Source organism: Excalfactoria chinensis, chromosome 4 (assembly GCF_039878825.1).
Source record: "Excalfactoria chinensis isolate bCotChi1 chromosome 4, bCotChi1.hap2, whole genome shotgun sequence".
Lineage (NCBI taxonomy): Eukaryota > Metazoa > Chordata > Aves > Galliformes > Phasianidae > Excalfactoria > Excalfactoria chinensis.
Genome location: NC_092828.1, coordinates 68,733,568 through 68,754,902, shown reverse-complemented (window position 1 = coordinate 68,754,902; position 21,335 = coordinate 68,733,568). Strand labels below are relative to the sequence as shown.

General features: G+C 41.4%; 1 protein-coding gene across 3 annotated transcripts in view; it reads right to left on the bottom strand.

Moving 5' to 3' along the window:
* Window positions 1-19,568, bottom strand: part of MTM1 (myotubularin 1) — a 36,367-nt gene extending 16,799 nt beyond the window's left edge. For 2 of the 3 annotated variants that reach the window (XM_072335702.1, XM_072335704.1), the window contains exons 1-6: window positions 19,432-19,568; window positions 10,447-10,518; window positions 9,445-9,517; window positions 7,815-7,909; window positions 6,720-6,830; window positions 5,855-5,956 (exon numbers count right to left, since the gene is read on the bottom strand). In XM_072335702.1, the coding sequence (XP_072191803.1) occupies window positions 5,855-5,956; window positions 6,720-6,830; window positions 7,815-7,909; window positions 9,445-9,517; window positions 10,447-10,509 (444 nt within the window). In that variant the 5' untranslated portion in view covers window positions 10,510-10,518; window positions 19,432-19,568. Of the gene's footprint in view, window positions 1-5,854; window positions 5,957-6,719; window positions 6,831-7,814; window positions 7,910-9,444; window positions 9,518-10,446; window positions 10,519-19,154; window positions 19,281-19,431 lie in introns of those variants that run through there. The other variant, XM_072335703.1, reaches the window with a different exon arrangement.
* Window positions 19,569-21,335: the final 1,767 nt, after the last annotated feature.

The window sequence follows — 21,335 nt, the reverse complement described above, 5'->3', positions numbered from 1 at the left end:
CTTTAATCAAAATACAAAACAGTCCCTCTGAAGGGAAAGTTTTTCCCCTCATATTGCAAGCCAGCAAGGATTGTAATAGGAAGTTACTGTGAACAAGAGACTTTATCCTGCTAGAACTTTAAAAGAAATCACTATTTTCTATCAAGGACACTCCCTGGCAAGTTTCTAAAAGTGAACACAGCATCTGAAGTTGAACCTTCTAGAAGTCTTCCCCCATTTAAAGAGTCACACCTTGTTTGTAAGTGAATATCAGATTCTTCCAGTTAAGTAGCCTGTTATCAAGTGGGCTGGAAGAAGAGATGAAGAAAGAACAAGGAAAGAGGTAGACATTGATTGCATCAGGAAAAAAAAAAACTTAATTAGAAGAAAGTAAGCAGAAAAACAAACAAACAAAAAAATCAAAACAAAAAAGTGAACTGCAAACCAGAAATACAGCAAGACAGGATTAACGCTACCTACAGTCATAGTGCAACTGATTAACTCAACTATTAATAAATAGTCCCAGGAAAGAATCATCCTCCCCTCCCCAGTGGAATTTGCTACATCCCAAACAGGAACTATGCTAAGAATTCACCAAGAAACCAAAGACATGAAGGAGAAACCTACAGAGAAAACAGAAAAACTGGAATAACAACAGATGACTTAAGAGATGTCTCAAAGGCATGCATGAGGACGTGATTTAAGTTGCTATTCACTGCAAACTTGTCAGTGACAATTTATGAATTACACTGCTTAATCCCCGATACACAAAAAATGTGCTAATCACAGTGCACTGCAACGGCTCTCACACGGGAGATTTTACAGAGGGATCAAGACTAGCAGCAACCATGCTGCTCTTCTCAGCCATAAAATGGCCCACATGAGATCAGAGGGAAACTTTTCACCTTCTGAACACCAAGGTTGAATTTATTATACCTGAGGAGGAAACTGACAGAATCCTTTCCAAGAGAACACTGTCCTACTACGTCCACCATTTTTTACACTTAGCTACAGCGACTTTGCCAAACGTTCTACAAGCACTTGCAGAGTCAAAGAACCCACAACTATTAAATAAGGTTTATCAGTTCTGTTTACATTCCAGGTTGTGCAAATTTTTCATGTCGCTTGAGAAAATAAAATAGTCGGTAGCATCGTGCAGCATCCACCAAAAGCCTGCTAACAACCTGTCAACAACCTAACAACCAAAAACTAGAATGCACATGAAAGTACGTGGAGCAAAGTCTGGTCTCACACTTTTATTTGAGCAAATCTGAGAAAGAACCCTTGAATAAGTCCATCCATCAAGAACAGTACTCTAGAAACATTACAAAACCCTAAAGACTAAAAGTGAATTTTATTCGCAAGGGTTGACTACACTGCAACAAAAAACTCTACGCAGCATGCTACACTGCGTTCCATACAGTTAATCTGGTTACTGCTGAAAGTCTTATCCACTGAACAAAAGAGATCAGTTACAGTTGTGGGCTTTTTTTTTCAGCTACCAAGAGAAATGGAAAGAAGAAATAAAGAGGTAGGAAAAAAAACCAAACAAACATTAAATCACTACTTAGAAGAACTGTGGGATGGCAGACTTATGGCTAATCAATATCTGCAGCTAGTAAAAACAATAACACATAAAACATTAGTTAAGATTCGGCAAAAATCAGATTAAAATCTCTTGGCATATAATTAAAGTTGGGATTTCATTACAAATCCGTAGTCTTAAAGAAGATGACACTTCAGTTAAAGAAAAAAAAAAGACTTTCAAGCACATAGCATTTTTTGTAAGCTACTTTTCAAGCTTCACTGTGCAAATAGTTCTGTTTACTTCCTCGCAGGTGCTAACCCACTATTTCAACACATACAGTCTCTTTTCCAGCCCTCCTACAGCATAAGTACTTGCCTTCAACAATCAACTTTGTCATTTTTCACACACAAAAATAAAATCACAAATGATACACAACACAATGTAGTTCTGTGAGATAAAGGAGAGAGCAGCTGCAATGTGAATGCAGCTGGGCAGGCAGTCTACAAATAGTTACGTGTTTGCTTATAAAACTATAATACATAAACATAACATACAATCTATTAGTACTACTCATCTATTAGATCTACCAATCTATTAGTTCAATCTATTAGTTCTACCCATCTTCATACAGTAAAAGAGAAGAACAGTAAAACATGGGAAGATGACTTTTTTCCCCTCCCTATTTCTAATTTACCAGTTTATACTTTTTATAAATAGACCACAAGGCTTTAGTTTAGTGAAAAAGCTGGCAGGTTCTCAGTGTGTTTGAAAACAAAGGTACCGTTATCCTTGACTTCAGCATGTCATTTCTACAACTCAGCCGGCTGCATTCTACCTGTTCATCTGAAAACTACGATGTTCTAGTGTTTACATATTTAACATCGTTTCTGAGCAATGGTAACCTTATCATTATTACATTGAGACTGCGCTGAGACATTCAGAAGGAAGCCTCAAGTCAAGATATTTATGGGAAAATCATGTGCTCCATCAGACAGGCCCCTATCCCAGGTCTCACTGCTACCTCCAAATCATCCTTACAGATCCAATAACAACACAATCTGACTCTCAGGCCCTTGGAAGTTACCTGGAGAACTAGTTATGTCAGAGCAAGAGCTGTAAGTCAGACAATACGTCTGTGGTGCCTCTCATCAAAACCAGCAATCCCACAGAATTCTCAAGGTTAGAAATAAATACATATTGTGCAGGTATTAACGTGGTGCATAATCTCATTGAAAAAAAAAGGTGACGTAGCTTCAAGATAAGATCAGGAAGGAAGTGAAGCAGCTGCTCTTCATAAATTGAACAACAAAGGCTAAATATATCTTACCTTCTGCAGGGTACTACAGATGCAGAATGTTGCTTTATATAATTTTGTTTGTTTGTTGCGTTTTAAAACAGTTTAAACCTCTATTCAGTAAGGATTTTCTTCCAGTTATCGTATGATTGCAAATGCACGATAGGACTATGAACAGCATCTGTTTGTTCCACATCAACTAAGCTGTCAGTCAGATAAGCTATTAGATATTATGTTAGTGAACCTGATCTATGTTAAAACTGGAGAGCCAAGAAAAAGCTTCTGCAAGTAAGCACAAAAGACAACACTGAGATCAACAAACAGTTGAGTAGAGATTTGTTATTTATTATAGGCTTTCAAGCACTGCTGTTGTTGGGATGGTAATAGAGCAAAACTTTGAACTTAATAAGCACATTCCATTCAGAAATAATGTTTTACCATATATTTACCCACCATTTGGCTAAGAAGCAGACAACACGAAGAAAACAGAAGCAATCATAATCTTTACTTTTCTGATGATACCTCCTTTCCACCACAGAGATGCATAAGCATGAACAGTGCCGAACCAAAGATCTGGGATACAGTTCTACAACACGGTCTAAGCAAAATTACCAGCTTAACGCTGCTTTAAAAAAATAAATAAAAATAGGGTGTTTTTTTTTCCCCTCCCTGTGCCCTGTACCAATCATCCCCTCCCTTGCACTGGTTCTGACACATACTAATTACAAACCAGGTCTCTTCAAATTATTAAAAATGGCACAAGGCTAACTCAGAAAACAGAACATTTTGTTCTGGATAAGAGCTATGCTGGCTTACTTTGTGATTATACAACTGTCAGCATGACCTAAAAGGAAGAACCAACTGCAGGGCTTGAAGGCAGAGCACGGAGCACCAGAAAAAAGCAAGACCTCAGCATTTTGGTAGCAGACAGCTGCCATCCTCATCCAGCTGTCACATGAAGCCACAGTGCTATCTTTGTAGATCTCCCTGCTGCCTTCAGAGCCACAAATTGTTGTGAACATTCAAAGCAGAAGACAGACACACACAGCCCTGACGCTCATTCAGCGAGCAAAACCTTGTTTTAAACCAGTCACAGAAAGAGGCAGTCCCATCTTCCCTGCGCACTCACATCCATCTGCAAAGGAACACCTACAGATGTCCTCACCCCCCACCCCCACCCTCAGGCTAAGTTAACAAGACTGAGGAAATGACTCAGGGAAAGCTCTTATTTTTAACTCCTTGTTTGACTTTTGTTCATTTCAGTTCCCTATCCGGTTCATCCCACAGCCTCAAAAACTCACAGACACTAAAATGTAGCAAGAATGAACAACCATGCAGAAAAACCCTCATTTTTGGCAGGATGAAAAATATCAAACACTTGCTGAGCTCATTGTAAAGCCTAAGGCTTACCCACAGTGTGACATTAGTAAATAAGTAGAGAGTTACTACACAGGTTACCACACATTACTCACTACCTCCACAGGACAGGAACACTGATATTTTCAATGACAAAGCCCAGCATAAGTCTGCATTTCACCACGATGTTATTCCAAACCCTGTATTTGGGCTGGACCACAGAAAACAACTCCACATAGGACACTCCTAACCCAGTTATAAGTTAATTTGTTCACAGTCACTTCATGGAAATTGACAGAGGTCAATTCCAAGATTGAAATTAAATGACACACCAGTAGAAAGGAAGTCAAACAAAATTAAAAAGACTCATTTATGAAGCAAACTCTTTGCAAATACAAAGCTTTATTTCAAAGTCATGATTGGACTGAAGACCATCTAAGCACAATACTAACTGCCCGTCAGTCAAGACAGTCCACAGCTGTAACTCAAAGAATATCCTGCTTACTGTAAAAAGCAGTGGCAAAAAGTGTGGGTTGCCATGTAGTGTGAAGACAACGAAGCTTCCCATTTCAGCCTGGAAAGCAGAACAAGGACTCTGGTGGGACACACAAAATGGACACTGAGATCCTCCGACTACTTGGGTGTCCTGCTTCAATCCCAACCCTACACTGATCAGCTTTATCAATAGCACTTAGCTCTCTCAAATGAAAAAATAAATGCCACTCTACCGCTAATAATTTAAGCTGCCAAAAGGCACAAGAGTATTGAAAAGACGAACCAAGCTATTAATTGTTGTTTTTCCTCACGCTTCTTTTCAGCATTAATTTGGTTGAAAAGGTCACTCTTCAGCAATCACTCTTTAAGTATACTTACAGGATATTACATTTAGCAGAATGCAGTACTTACAACTCAAGTTCATACTGCTTTAACCACTACTTGTAAATGTTAATAAACAAGTGAAACCAGATGATTTATTAACGCTATCACAGAACTTCAGAAAATAACAGACTGATACACTAGACTTGAAAAATCAGCATATAGAACACATCTGTGACATCTGATCAATACGTAGGGCTTGACGGCAGATCACTGCCGTGCCAAAACACATCACCAACAAACAACCTGAAAGTCCAGATCAAACAAACTGGTCTCGTTTCTCACTAATACATCATGATTTTTATTTAAGAACAGAAATATGTTTCAAGGTTAAACAATTCACTTATTAGAGCAAAGAGCATTGATTAAAGCAAAGTGAACAGCACGCTACCTCACAGCTGCCTTAAGTCACCAACTGTAAATGGAAGTACAGAAAACAAGCATAAAGCTCTAGTTGATTCACATTCTTCATTGCCTTGGAGACTGCCCAGTAGTTTAATGTTTTCAAGAAGTCAAGAAAGGCATGTACTATCTTATTTCCTTATAAGGGTGGACAACACGCAGTCTCTAAGCAGTGATATACGTATGAACCAGAGGTGCTCAGCAGTTTACCTGGAGCACATTACAAAGCATCCATAATTTCACAGATACAAAGATGTAGTGTTCTAACAGTGCAAAATAATCAACTCCCTATACTGACACCAGATCTTCTTGTTATTCTTCTTAGGCAGCTATGATATCCGTTAGTGGGCCAATAGTTAAAGTTAATTGGCAACAATTCCATGTTAAGATGATCCAGTACTATAAATAATATAACTTACCAGGTTATGGGACTGGGGAAAAGCATGTTTTGTGAGGACTTCAAATATATCTCTTCGACTGTGCCCTTCTTGCTTTAATGCAAAGCGTAAATTCCTCATATCCTAAAACAAAGACATTAGCTTTTAGGAGAACCAAGGCAGTAAGATACTCTTATCTGATGGACAAATGTTGTATTATACACTAAACATGATTCAGAACCTTAATGCTTGCAGGATGGGAAGTTACCCATTGTTTTCCAAATGAAAATTTGTCAGTGATTGTTCTAGACAACACTGTCCCAAGTTGCTCGCTTCTGAAGTTAGTGATGAGAAGACTACCTGTACATTAACTACTGAGGAAAAAAAAAACCAAACCAAGCGAGTGCATGTGTATACATACATACACACTCCATTAGCAAGTCAAATAAAGGATCCTGATTTATCCTCTGGAAACTCCCCCCAGCTCTATTGTTTCATGGCAACATGATTTTTTTGTTGTTGTTGCAAGAATGAGGAAATAGAGATAGCTGTTACATCTGCTTTTCACTGCCCTTATAGCTTAGAAAGTCTCTTTGAGGTGGCTTCAAAGATTTTATTTTTTAATTGCTTTTAGACTCTATGAAATAATTAAGTGGCGCAGGAATAATACCTCAATACTGCTGTGCAAAATCTTTTGTCAAACAGCAATTAGGAAATGAAAATCAATCCCTCCCCTCACATGCAGAGGCTGCAGTAAGTAGCCTTTTATACAAATGTACTTCCCTGTCCAGTTCTATTTTTAAATTCAGCTGTGAGGAATATACGATTCTCATTCCTGTAAGTAAGTAAACAGCAAGAAAAGGAATCTGTAGATTTCGTTTCCCATTGGATTATTGAAAAATCTTACTTTACACGTTATATCTAATCCATAAGAATTCTCTCCTCTGCTTGAAGCTCCTCCCATTTTTTCAATCCTTGAAATTACACCTAATGGAACATCCAATACCACAACGGGATCCTGCAATGAAATTTTGGGTAATGAGAGGATTAATCTGAAAAGACAACTTAGACAAAATGTTCTTATGCATACCACAGTAGAACAAAATACACAGAGAGGAAGCAGAAGTATGTTTCTGGGTTTGATCAGGTCTCCCCTCCCAATTTATTATGAAGTCATTATGGTCTACAGCCTTGAGCATCACTTCCATTTCTCGTACAATTGGATATTTCATGCCATAAGACAGAGTATGCAGGAGAAAATGTGGCAGCGCCCCAAAAGGTGTCATCTGTTACATACTTCTGATTCCCTCTGCTTGCTATGCCTGCTCCACTGACATACAGAATAAAGCAGTACAAAATGAAGAAATTACTAAAAAAGTGAGTTGTAACCACAGCGATCTCACTTCAGTCATCCTAAAAACATAGGGATTTTTTGTTTTGCATGTGTTATGGAGATAGACCACAGCACATTTTCTTTTCTTTTCTGATGCTGCTTATTGAACACATCACTACTCCTGCCACCCACATGACCTTCTTCCAACAGCAAGGACAAACAAAACCATGGCTTACTGACAGCCATTTCAAGCACATTATTAGTTGCTGCCTTTGCTCTGTCACAGAGCAAGCACGAAGGGAACAGTTAGCAAAGAAGCTTTAACAGACGAAAGGTAAAGTTCTCAGTTCACTAAGTGGTTTAACTGTAGTTTCACCATGAAAATAATCACACATTTACAACATACTCAACTTCAAAAACTTCCATTTTTGTAAGGATTTCTCAGTGGCACAAAGGCAATTACTGTTTAGTCATTAAACAATTACAATACGGTTATTAACAATGTTACAGATCATTTCAAGTAAAAAGCCTCCCATGCAGTTCCACAAGTGTACATGTGCCAAAGCTAAAGCAACGAACTGGCCACAAAATAAATCAAAGGCAGCAGGGCTGAAGAGAACAGTTTAAAATTCACTCATCCCTCAGAAGTGATTGTGGCATATTACTCACGTTTTCCACACTCCTTAGGTACAGCCTATAGTTTGTGATGTATACTCTTCCTTTAACGGGACCGTTAAATGGACACATGTAAATAACATCCTTGTCTGTAAGAAATGCAGCATTTCTTAAACATCGGGAGAAGAAAAAAAATCAAATCTAAGGAAAACATCAATTAAACAGAAGTAAAATAAAGACAGCTGTACTCATAAGAGTCATTCTAAAGAAAGCTGACTGAATTAAAGTAATCGATCTGACTTTTATCCACTTAAATTATTAAAAAAAAATGTGAAAGTTTCTTATAATAAACTTGCCCCAAAATCCTCCAGCAGATTTCAATAGCATTCCCCAGCTATACTGGTGCTTTTCTTGGCACTGTGTAGGAAAGGGCAGGACACAGAGTGACAAGGTTTAAATCTTTCCTGTGACTACTGAACTAGTTTCTTCACCATCCCAGAACAAATACACTCTTGTTGATACCGTTACATCTTTCAGTGCCCTTTAACCAATCCTCCTGCATTACAGTATGTTGTTCACGTCGTAATGTGTTTAGGGAACTCTCCATCCCGAAGAGAACCATTACATTTCAATTTGAGGCAATCAATTGTAGCAAGGCCATCAGCACTTTCAGCAAGAATGGTTAAACAATGAGCACCAACACATACTACTAAAAATATACATATACATACACACACACATCTCTAACTAAATTAGTACCATTAAGGACTTAATGGAAACAATCTGTTCCTCCCTGTCCACATATTTCTTTAACTTACACTACTTATCTGCCTTCCTCAACAAGAACCATCATTCCAGCATTCTCCCCCAAAGCAGAGATAATTGTCATAAGGATTATACCAAATATTCTTCTTGGAGCCACATCCTCATCCTCCCAACTCTCCTCATTAAACACACAGGTACTTCCTTTGAATCACCACTTTGGTTTCCGCTCAGCCAGACTGGCTTACAAATTAATATAATAAATACTTGGGTTGGAAGGAAGGAGCAGTCTTGCAAATAAGAGATATCTTTTGCATTCGCATAGCTCATAGCAAACTTCCACAAGTGTAAGGCTCTATCACAAGAAGAGCCTGTATCAAGTAAGGAACCACAGCCCATGATAATTAATCTTTTTCATGCTACAATACCATATGGAAATGAAAACAAGTGTGCAGTAGTTAAGTGCGTGCCAGGCTGTGTGAAGGAAGCATCATGTTGTACCTGCAGTAATCACAACTGGGGCTAAGGTTGCACAGCACTGTATGAGATATCAATACAATACTATGTGGCATGTATGCGTGGCATCTTTTGACTTCAAAATGCTGAGATGGATTCACATCACTACATACACACTACCCGGCCCACATATAGAATAACGATTCATGTTGACTCAGAATTTCAATGCATTAGAGAACCTACTGCATATGGAAGCAAAGATTTCAAAGTCTTAAAAAAAAAAGAAATTACTGTTTGCAAAGTGTGATAAAAATTCTTCTGAAGTGAAAAAAACTAATTCATGACATTTTAAAACAACTTAAGCCCCAGCCCAAACCATTCCAGATTATGGGAAGAAGCCACTAAAACAAAACACACACCAGACTCTCCAGCACATACCACATTAGACAGCAATACAGCCTCATACCTGTAACTCTAGTCTCTCCTGGCAGACGAGGTATTTCTTCACTTTTTTCCCAGTTAGCTCCATCTTTTAGAGTCTAAAGAAAGAGAAGAGTACGTCATATTTTATTTACAGTTATTTTAAGTTTAAGATTTTAAAAAAGGCTGAAATTCCTGCATGGAAAAGCCTTACCTACAGCAGAAATGGACAAGCTGAACCAAAAGAGGAACACACCCTATCCTGAACTGCAACTATTCCTTATTTAAAGCTTGAATAGCTCTGTCAGATCAGCATGTTGTAGTCTCTTATTCCAAAGAAACAGCTAAATGTATCTGCAGAACATAGGAACTGAATTTGTATACCATCATTTCTCTTCACATTTTCTACATACGATTTTCCAAGTCCCCTGGTTTAAAAATGAAACCACTAAGCGACGTAATCACAAATGAATAGACAGTATGTAATAGTTGTGAGCTCACACATCCAGTAATCTTTAAGAATGATAAATAAATCTGTTTTTGAAGGAACGTTTAAAAAGCTAAATAAAACCTTGCTTTCTGTTTTCTTGCACACAGGTGGCCTTTTCCTCAGCTACACCACAATGAACGGCAAAGGGAATGTCATTTACCTTGCTTTAACGTGAGCATTTCCCACTAAAGATCAACACTTAAAAGAGGCCAACTGCATGACTAGAAGTAACCCATCGGTTGCAGCTCAGTATGTTTCTGCAGCACAGAACTGCCTAAAATTTGCAAGTACACCATAAAATATTTCAGTGTAGAAAGCAAAGGTAACAGTAAGTATATTAGAATTGACTTCAAGGAGACTCATAACTTGCATTCCAGAGACTGTTTCACCCATCCACTCTGACAGATATTTAAACTTACTTAACTTCATTAAAGCTTTAGCAAGAAAATTAAGTATGCACAATCAAGAAAACTACCAAACAACCATTCAAACGTTCAGTATTTCATCCATAATCGATCTCTGAGAACCGTGATGTAGAAAACATGAAGTTACACTTACTCTTTTAATTGATGAGCTCTCCAAGGAGTGTGAATTATATTTAGGTGCTGATGATGAGGCCATACTGAGTATCTGATGAGAAAGCACAAATGGGAGAATTAAACTTCCTCTTAGAGTACATTCTGCATACAGGAGATTTAGGCTTTGGACACCAAGAGCCCCCAGTAACATCTTGCAAGTTAGCATTAATTAAAAAAAAGAAGACATAATGTCTTGTGATTTGAGGCCACTACTTAGAAGCACACAAATCTAACAAGAAACTCATTAAGAGTTCCAGAATCTGTTCTCATACATTCTGACTCAAGCAGCGTGCTTCAATTTAGTTGTTTGCATAATACCAATAGTCAAGTCAACATACATTAGCCTGCTTATTTTAAGGTGCAGGATACACATGCAAAGAGACGCAATGTGTAGAGCGCATGTATTAAGAGTCTTCATTTAGCAAAACAAAAGCATTCAAAAAACAATCTCCCACTTCCTAAAGTGAAACTTCAGTGAGCCCAGCAAAAAGGGGAGAATCCAGCCTTTGGGTCAAACAGCAGCAACACCTTATAAGAAAATGGCTTTTTAAATAATGATGTCAATTAGAGCTGCATAATACAGCATTAATCTCCTATACCATTTCCTGACATTGCACAAGGGATCTCCAGAATACACACAGGGAAAATTCTCACAGCTGAAGTTACTCCCAACAGTAACTTCATATCACATCATTCTTCCCATTGGTTAGACACACACTGCTCATCAAGCAACAAAGCACAGAACTTTTCAGAGCTATTACTTTGAGGGAGAGCAGCAGTAGGTGATTACAGACTACAATATCACAATATTCCAGCCTAAAATAAACCTCTTCTCTCCCTACTACACAACAAACCAGGTTTGTGCATTTCTCTGCAATGGGTCAAACCAGCCCATGCTCCTTCCTGCATGGCAGCAGGCTCACAGTGACATTACAGCACTCCTGTGCAAGCAATAGCAACAGATGGTACTGCAAGATCCAAACAACCTTCGAAGGTACTGCAACAATATGGGAGCATTGTATTTTTTAACATGAAGTGGTTGTTTTGTTCACATTTTAAGTGGAAAATAGCATGTGAGGCAAAGAGAGGAAGGCACAGAAGTCAGCTGAGCACAGCTCAGTTCTTCCACAGCAATGCAGCTGTTCTACTGGAGCTCCTGTACACATACACTGAGGCTGCATCAGCAGTGCATGGCAAGCCAGCATAAACAAACCCTAGAGAAGTGCCCTGGGAAATATGTGGCTGCCCAGAAGAGACGTGCACTGCAAAACAGTGATGCAGCCTGCAGTGAGGAGCTGGCAGCCCAGGCTCACTACCCACACAGAGATGCAGGTGGCAGCTCTGGCAGGGCCCAGCACTGTCGCACTGCCCAGCACCTAGGAGCCTTGGCTGACTGCCTGCTGCCATGTAACTCTGCTTCCAACCGTGCCATTGCTGCTCACACAGGGAACAGAACGAAGAGTTTCAAAAGCCCTGAGCTTCCTTCTTTGCTTTCTGCAACACGTGAGCTATGCTTTGACCAAGCTGTGGCACCACATGAGGGGAGCTGTGCTTCCCTAACACCATGCCTCACCAGGTGGATGCTCAGGGTACCAATGGTGCTGCATGGCATCCTTCCAACCAGATCCTTTGAGCACGCTTTCCTGAGAGCATGAACTCGCTGACTCTCACTCCTATACATTATTTCAATATAGCGCTATAATCAATTACGCTGTTTCATTTCCAATGCTTCAGTAATGTAAATTAGACTTATTCAAAGCTAATGAGAGTTGAATAAATATGCATTGGAGGGAAGGTTATCAGAGTTATTTCTATCAATCAGGTCAGGGTTGTTTCTATTAATCCACTGAATATTGCATGAAAAAAAGTTCAAGTTAGTTCACTTAGTTCAGCAGCTCGAGAGAAGAATTCTTTCAGCACTACCTAATTTTTGCTCTAAAACCAATCACACTTTAAAAGCCTTAAAACTACACAGCAGGTGAATAACTAACCACATTGATCTGATTATTTTATTATTAAGTAAACTACGGTCAACTGATTTCACTTTTCTCTACATGGCACCTATGAGTCAGCACTGAGAACAGCACCCACGTTTGGCCCTGGTGCAAGGTGCACGACTACAGGAGGAGCTGGGCTGGGGCCTCAGCCAGCCACCCACACACACAGGGTGCTCATTGACCAGGCAGGGCTCCAGGTGATGAATGACAGAGGACAAAACGCAACACACTGAAAGAGAGGAAATTCCATCTTGATATAAAACAGAAGAAAATAAAGGAAAACAAACAAAAAACTCAAAAGCACCATTTTCTTGGCCAGAGGGCAGGTAGGTAGGGGAAACATTGCTTGGGGAGGTCACCATGTCCATCTTCAGAGGTTCAACACCAAGCAGAAGAAAGCTGTGAGCAGTTGAGTCTGATCTCAAAGCTGTGGGGGTTGAACGAGACACACCAAAGCCCCTCCAAACCTAAACAACTTTAATTCTGCAATTTTCAAGCAACAGACAAGATCAAGATCATGTTTTTAATCTCATATCCATCAAACAAGGATATGTCTGCAAAGTGAGGCACTTCCAAAACTGTTAAAATGAGCATGAAATACTTCTTTTTATATTATTTCTTTTTTTTTTTTTCTGCCAAGCTGTAGAAACCTTTTCTGGTCACCTGCCCAATATTGCCAAGCAAAGTTCCATTAAGGAAAACATTCACACTCGTGCTTCCTAAGGCTCACAGGAATGCAGGCACAACAACACTGGAAAGGTCACACACCAGAGGCCAGATTTTAAGAAGTCAGTTCAAGAGTCCAAGTCCCTATAAAGCATCAGATTGCATTCAAAGAATACAAGCCACATTTGTCACAGGATTAACACCACAAATATCCGAGGACAAATAAACTGCATCAAGTAAATTCCTGTGAGCGCCACTTCCTGGGTATTTCATATTTCTGACCCTCCATCAATGTATGAATAGTGTGGAAATAAATGCCTTCAAAATTTTCAATCAGCTGGAGCAACAAGAAGTCTGACAGCACTGTGTGGAAGCAAGAGTTGGAATCAACGGCCCTTGAGAGACAAGCATGAGAATCATCCGTGTTTCTTAGAGTCAGATTTATCATGAAGGCAAAGCCAAATGTTTGACGGAAGGTTTTCAGAAGCATTTGGTAGTCACACAAAGGTAACTGCGACACTCAATCAAGTGGAAGGTGCAAAGCATGAAAAAACAGATCTATAATAACAAGGTACGCTCATACCGCTGTATGAAACAGAACTGCCTGCTCTGTACAACAGCTCACAGAACTGGCAGGAATACACTGCATTGCATCTCCCATGGCAAAATTAGAAGCACGCAGTAAAGTCAATATACATAAAACATCTGTCAGAAACACAACTGCAATGAACAGATAAAATGTAACACACCGGTTTTCAGGAGTAACACACAGAATAGGGCAGAACTCCAGGAGTTTCTATGACAGAAGCAAGGTTAAAAGCATGAAGTGAGGAGAAAAAAACATTCTAGGCGTGTGAGAAGAAAGGAATAGCAATCCTTAAGACAAAAGAAAAACACACTGAAAAAAGTAACAGAAACAGTGCTGAAAGGTCAGAGTAGCAACAGCATCTAAGTTATCACATCAGAATCACTGAAATAAGTATCAGCGCCTTTAACATTCATAAACGAGCCTTTAATCTAATGAAGTCAACAGCAGTCATTCATCCCATGGAAGGATAATAAAGTTTTAGTATTAAATATACACAGGAATACAGAAGTCACAAGAAAGTTCTGCAGCAATGAAGGCAGTTTGCCAGCCACCAGCTCTCCCTATCCCAACAGCCCTAACCAGCCACAGAAACACTGTGAGATCGAAGCGCCAAAGCCAAGCAACCAGGTCTGCAGAAGTAAATACATCTCCTCTGCATGCAATATTATACTGTAGTGCAGAGGAACTCGGCAACAGAAACAGAATAAGGTATCAGACACCTACAAAGCTGGACAAAGCTGCACACAAAAAATGTAAGGCAGAGCATTCCAGTATCAACACAAACATACTAAACCTACTGTTTCACTTAATAGCCATAAGTCACATTTACACCTATTTACTTGTGGTCGGCATCAACTACCTGTTACTTGTAACACCACTTAATCAGAAAGAAAGGTCCACATAGCATAAGGAAAACTGACCTACCTGCGAGAAGAATCACTTCAACAGCAATAGGCTCTCTTACCACTTCAAACAGCATTTACAGTTCCTTACAGTCAGAGTTCAAGGGCAGATCATATTTATTCCATACATCAACGAAACACCTTTGGACATCAACTCATATGCTTCTATCTGCTCTTATTCCAGAGAGGATCACTGCAGTCAATGTGGATTACCAGACCACAGAATCTCCTGTTTCTACTTCGCAGTCACAGAGATGGTGTGTAAAACCCTTCCAAGTGTAACCTTTCAGGAGCAGAGTCTGCAGCCTTTCCCCTTCCTTATGATCCTACTGATCTCAGAGCAGACTGTGCCACTAGCAGTTCTCAATGTCTAAGTGATCTTCCCCATCCGTATGCACTTAGTAAGTCTAAGTTGCCTAGGGAAAGCATCTGAGCTTTCAAGTCTCTTTGAAAGCATTCTCAATTCAAGCTGTAACTAGAACACAAAAAGCATGTCAGCAGTACAAGCCTCAAGGGGATACCGTGTGTGTAGAACGTACAGCAGTGCTGCCCTTTTGCAAGGAAGTTTCTAAGTCAGTTAATCAAATTCATCAGTAATGGAATATAAAAGATGACTGTATTCTCCAGAAGAGAAAAAAAACAAAAGCACCACTTAGAAAAAAACCTGAAATCTGGAGCTACCTGTTTGCTAGGAGGAAATGCCCCAGCAGGCTTCTCTACCGGTAAGAAAAATGCATTCCAGCATTGCTAATGTTGCCAATTCTCTGCTAGAGAGTCAAGAGCAAGCTGCACACCGCATGGTGAAGTGCTGCATTTCTCAAGACTCAGGAAAGGCTTCCTCTCCCTAAAAAGCATTTTCTAGTTGCCTAATATGCCCCATCCTTACAAGGGGCAAGTTGTTGCCCCCAAGAACTCAGCATGAACAGCCACACAGTAAGAAAAGGCTGCTACTAACACTGGAACCAAAGCAGCAGCACACCAGCTGCCTGCACACTCCAGTTCTCTGGGCATCGCTACGCCAGGCAGTTTGGAACACATCTGAATGAAGACCTCAGACAAACAACAAATAATAACCTGACAATTTAGTTACACACAAGGCAGCATTTGGCAAAAAGGTTTGCCCCAGCATTTCCTTAGAGTCAAATGTTGTTTAAAAATATATATATAAATCTTGTAGCTTGCACAACAAGCCAGGTATTGAATAACAGCTGGAGAAATTCTGTCTTGATTGATATTTTTCCTGTCTCCGTTTGAAGGCTTTCTTTATTGCCTTTACCTTTCCCGGAATTAAACTCCCATTCTGCTTTCAAAATAATTCATGACTTTCAGCAAGACCTCACATACAAGTTCAAAACATCACTTCTTCTAATTATCCATCCAATCGCTTCCTCCTTTCAAATGACACTAAAAGCATTGCTAAAGGTGAAAACCCTGGCTTTTATCCTGGCTAGTATTTCTGACAGAAAACAGAAAATTACAAGCTCTCTCATAGGAAGATGATACAGTAGGGCAGAAGCCATCAGGGACACTAAGTAACTTCTCTGCACGTGGACTTTGATCTGTTAGTCAGATATTTCTCATGCTTTATATCACAGCAATGAGGAAAAACAGCACCGACTTCAGTAGTAATAAATAGAATTATTTGCTAAAGCTTGTTTTCTAGCATTCGTTTGAGGTGCGTTCCTTGTAAGATATGCCAGGAATTACTTCTACCCTCTTACTTGTTCATTGCTTTTCCTGTGTTTGTTCTATGCATAATGCCTTCCATTTGCTGGGATCTGTCTTCTTTCCCTACTTGTTAATATTTATTCTGGTGACAGATTCTGAAGTGAAGATTCAGTTATGTGAGCGTACCAAAGAAAGCAGTAGCTTTCCCTCTGTCTGTGAGCCCTGTGCAATAAGCAGCTTTTAAATCGAGCTAAATTAGATGGCAGGACAGAAGCAAGTGGGTTTTTTTTAGGAACCATTTGTCACATTACCTCTAGAATCAACATTACATCTGTAGGGTACTGATGTCAGGAGGCTGATCCGTGGCTTTTTAAACCTACCCAAACTATTCTCTCTACTTTGCATCCCCTGTAGGGAATGTATACCTCCCACATTGTCGAAAGCTGATGCAGTTGACAGGAATGCCTATGGGATAGCAAACACAGCTTCAAAGTTTTCTGTTAAGGAAATCTTCAGCTGCTCTCTGCTCATTCGTCTTGAAAGATATCCCCTTAAGGCCACTATAGCTCCACTGCTAAAGATTTAACTGGTGATTCCACAGGAGAAATGGAAATTTTTACTGTTATACACTGATATACTGTATTAAAATATGACACTATAATGGAGGAAAGCCTGAAAAGGGGATGTCACTTTAACCAACCTTCCTCTGAGAACACATATAACAACTGACGCATCAAAGTCCTTGTGTTCTGCCTGCTGTGCATAGTTCCCTCTTCCACTATGTGGACTCCTTCTCTGAATACTACACATAATTCTATGGAGAAAGTGCTATTCTGAGCTCATCCCTGTTTGAAAAGAAGTAGGTTAAGGGCTTGGATGAAGCCACTCAGCAACAGTTCTTTGCCTGACTCCCAGAAAAGGGAAAAACTGACAGCCCCCTGCCAAAGCTATTCCTTGGGCAGCACCATACTTTTGGGTGGACTCTTTCAAGCAGCAGGCTGCAGCTTTGCTGGATACAGAAAGATGAAGACTTTCATACTTCACACCTGCCTCTGTACATTACGCATTCATGGTTCCAGTCACATAGCGGACAGCCTCTGGCATACAGCCCTTCCATTCATCATCTGCAACCACCCAGCAAAGATTTATTGTGAAAAACACACATCCTATCTTACAGACAAAGTGTAACGCTTGCTTTCATTTTTAGTTTCCCACAAGCTTCCATGTTTATTAAGTCATTTCACTTGTAGAAAACAGTGGTGCTCGCCTCAGTGTGCAACGAAAGGCCAACACAGCTTTCATCCTTCAACTTCCAAATGTTTGACTTTGTGCTGTAGCTGGCCCTCGACAGGAATGCAACAGGTATGAAGCCACTGCTAGAGCTGCCAGAGTACTCCATCTAACGTTACTTTTAAAATAACATCAGGGAAAAAAACCAACCCAGAACAGTTGCTACTAAAACATTCTGGAGAGAGCAAAGAAACTGTACTAGTTCTTTGTCAGTTTTCTCTTGTGTCAGCAAGTTTGGCATCAAGTTGTTGGAACTGAGAAGAGCTTCTGAATCTTTAAGATAGACAGCTCTGAAATGTCTCTAATGGGTAAATACTACATAGACTTTTAACCAACCTTACGTTCCCTAGACATTTTTGGGCATCTTACTGCACACTCTCAAGCATTTCCTCTGTCATCTGTTTCCAATGAATACTGGTATTTATTGCTTTTCCCAGATACATTCAGGAAAGAATTCCACATTAAAGGTGATGTGTAGCTAGAGGAAATCAGAAGAAACAAACTAAGGAGCACAACGTATTTCTACACAATTCAAGTTGTTAGCAGAAATCAATACTGTCTCCTCTCAAGGAGCAACCGGACTGTTAAAGATTTACAGTTAGCTCCCATGAAACAAGCCATGCATTCTACATTAATACTAGCCTGGTTAATGCTGCAACTCTATGGCTCACTAATACTTTAGCACTAGCTTGCTCAACCCTGGTGATGTTACAGCCCCTGCCTTCCAAAGGAAGCTTCCAAGAGAAGCACTTGCTGACCAAGCACAGAAAGATAAACAGTGAAAAAAGGGAAAACTCTGCCCTTCACTAAAAGCGCCTCTTTGTCTCATCTCTTGTGATTTCCGCCACACAGCAAAACTACATACAGCCCCTAAAGTGCATTAAGGCTCAATGCACTTGCTAGCTTTGTTAGTAACTGTATAACTGAACTCCTTAACCATGCAAAACACAAAGAACGCTACCAGGAAAGAGATCTGTACAGCGATAACATACAAAACCATGAGCTATGCCCCCTTCAAATCTCGTTAGATGAATGCATGACTGCTGGCAAGCTACAAGCACAGCATTGCCCCAAAACAGGTACCATGTGGTATGTCCAAAGTGCTTTTTAAACACACACAGTCATGATTAGTGTCTCTCAAGACAAGCCAATACTTGTTCTAGAGAACAACCACTGAATACTTCTCAACATCGATATGATCTCAGCACTATATTCATATATGTTGCCTTCTGCAAGCTCAAGAAAAGCATGGCTTTCTATAAAAAGAACAGCTGAGACCTTTCCTGCCTCCTTAGTGACATGTTCATCTGCAAATACATGCACATAGGTATATTTCTCTGCCTTAGTCCTACAGCACAAAGACCAGCAAGCAAAAACAACCTGTCAGCTGAAGAGCCATTTCTTATTCCGAACCAACTCCCAACACTTGCTGCGAAATGGAAGTCACACGCGTCAGAACAAAACTTCAGTCAGTCACAAACAGACGCGAAGGCAGCTCACAAGTCTGAAACCACACACAGGGCACACGGGATATTTTCATATCGCGGCCAAGAGAACAGTTACGGTTCAAAGGTACCTCAGCGCTAAGTCACGGCGCCCGGCTGCGGGACACCCGGACAGGGGCTGCGGGGAGCCGGGTGCGGCCACAGGTGAGCCCTGACAAGAAGAAGCGAGGTGGGCCGAGCCCTGCGGGAGGGCGCCGGGCCGGAGCGAAGGCCAAGCCGAGCCCCCGCCGGCGGGCACTGAGGGAGCTGGGGCGACAAGGGGCCGGCACCGGAGGAGCTGGAGACGCGAGGCCGGAACGGGCCCGGCCTTGGTCGCGGCGCTACCCGACGCACAACCCCGAAACTCACCGCGGCGCGGCCGCCGTCGCCGTCGCGGGCCCGAGTGCGGCGCAGAGCGAGGCCCTCCCACTACGCGCCCGCCCCGCCGGGCAGGGCCGGGCCGCCGCGCTTGGACAGCCGGGAGCTGTAGTCCTCCAGGAGCAGCGGGGCCGCCGGGAGCTGTAGTCGCGGAGGGCGGCGCTCGCGAGCGGGGGGTGGTGGCTGGAAGGAGTCGGCTGAGGCCGCGCTGTGGGCGGGCTGACGGGAAACGCCGCTTCTGTAGGGGCGGTAGCGTTATCCTTCAGCGGCTGTTGACGGTCACAGGCGCAGCCCGTCACACCAACCTGCTGGCTGCACTGTGGAACTGCCAGCTTTAGTAAGCTGGAGCCAGCAGCGGGCGGGAGGAGGCGAATTACTCCCCGCCTTTCTGCAGGTAGACCTGAGTGTTGTCCTAGAGGACGTTTTGACCTCACTCTTTTAAGTAGAAACTAGATAGAGGGCTATACAGGGCTCTGTACTGGGACCGCTTCTATTTAACATCTTTATTAATGATGAGGGGATTGAGTGCACCCTCAGTAAGTTTGCAGACAACACCAAGCTGGGAGGGAGTGCTGATCTGCCAGAGGGGAAAAGGGTGCTACAGAGGGACCTGGATCGATGGTCCAAAGTAAACTGTATGAGTTTCAATAGGGCCAAGTGTCAAGTCCTGCGTTTTGGTCACAACAACCCCAGGCAACCCTACAGGCTTGGGGAGGAGTGGCTGGAAAGCTGCCTGATGGAAAGGGACCTTGGTGTGCTGATGGACAGTCAGCTGAATATGAGCCAGCAGTGTGCCCAGGTGGCCAAGAGGGCCCATGGCATCCTGGCTTGTATCGGGAATGGTGTGGTGAGCAGGACTAGGGAAGTCATCCTGTCCCTGTAGTTGGCATTGGTGAGGCCTCACCTCTAGTACTGTGTTCAGTTTTGGGCACCTCAGTACAGAAAGGACAGTGAGGTGCTGGAACAGGTCCAAAGAAGGGCAACAGGGCTTGTGAAGAGCTTGGACAATCTGCATTATGAGGAAAGGCTGAAGGAACTGGGGCTGTTTAGTCTGGGGAAAAGGAGGCTGAGAGGAGACCTTACCGCTCTATTCCAATATCTGAAAGGTGCTTACAGCAAGAGGGGAGTTGGTCTCTGGTAATAGGTGAACGGTTGGACTGAATGATCTTTTAGGTCTTTTCCAACCTTGATAATTCTGTGATTCTGTGAAAAGACAAAGTCTCAAGCAGCCTTTTGCCCATATGGCCTTCAGTGATTGTATCCATTGTTCAAAGTTAATCTGTCAGATCAAATATTCTCCACCCTTTCCCCAGCGCACTATTCTCTTCTCCTCCTCCCCTGCTTCTCCTTTCTAACCCATCTACAAGCTCATTTATTAAAGCCATCTTTCATGCCTTCTAACTTTCAGTAGAAGGTAACCAGGCCTTTCCTTGTGGATTGCTTCTCTAGTCCATCTGCATTTTATCCATAGACAACACATGCCACAGCTACAGTGCAAACAACAATTTCCATTAAGTTCTGCCTGACTCTTTACTGCACACTGGTTGCTCTCCTAGCTTAACTCTTAGTTTGGGTCACTGTTACCATGATACAAGTGGTAATTTCATCTACTGAATGCAGCCACAAGGGCCTCAGAAGTCCCACACCCACATGGTGAGATATGCTTGTAAGGTGCAAACTGAATGAAGCCTGTTCTGAGTCACCTGACCAATGATTCACCTGATGGCCATTTGGATCTGCAGGAGCATATGTTATTTAATTTTTGGGATGGTTTTTTTTTTGGCTGTCTCTACAATTCTGAGCCTGTTCCTCATTCTTTTGTATTGCAGCATATGGTGCCTGGGTCATAATCAGCCCAGACAGCATGCAAATACTCCAACCTCCACCCAATCCCT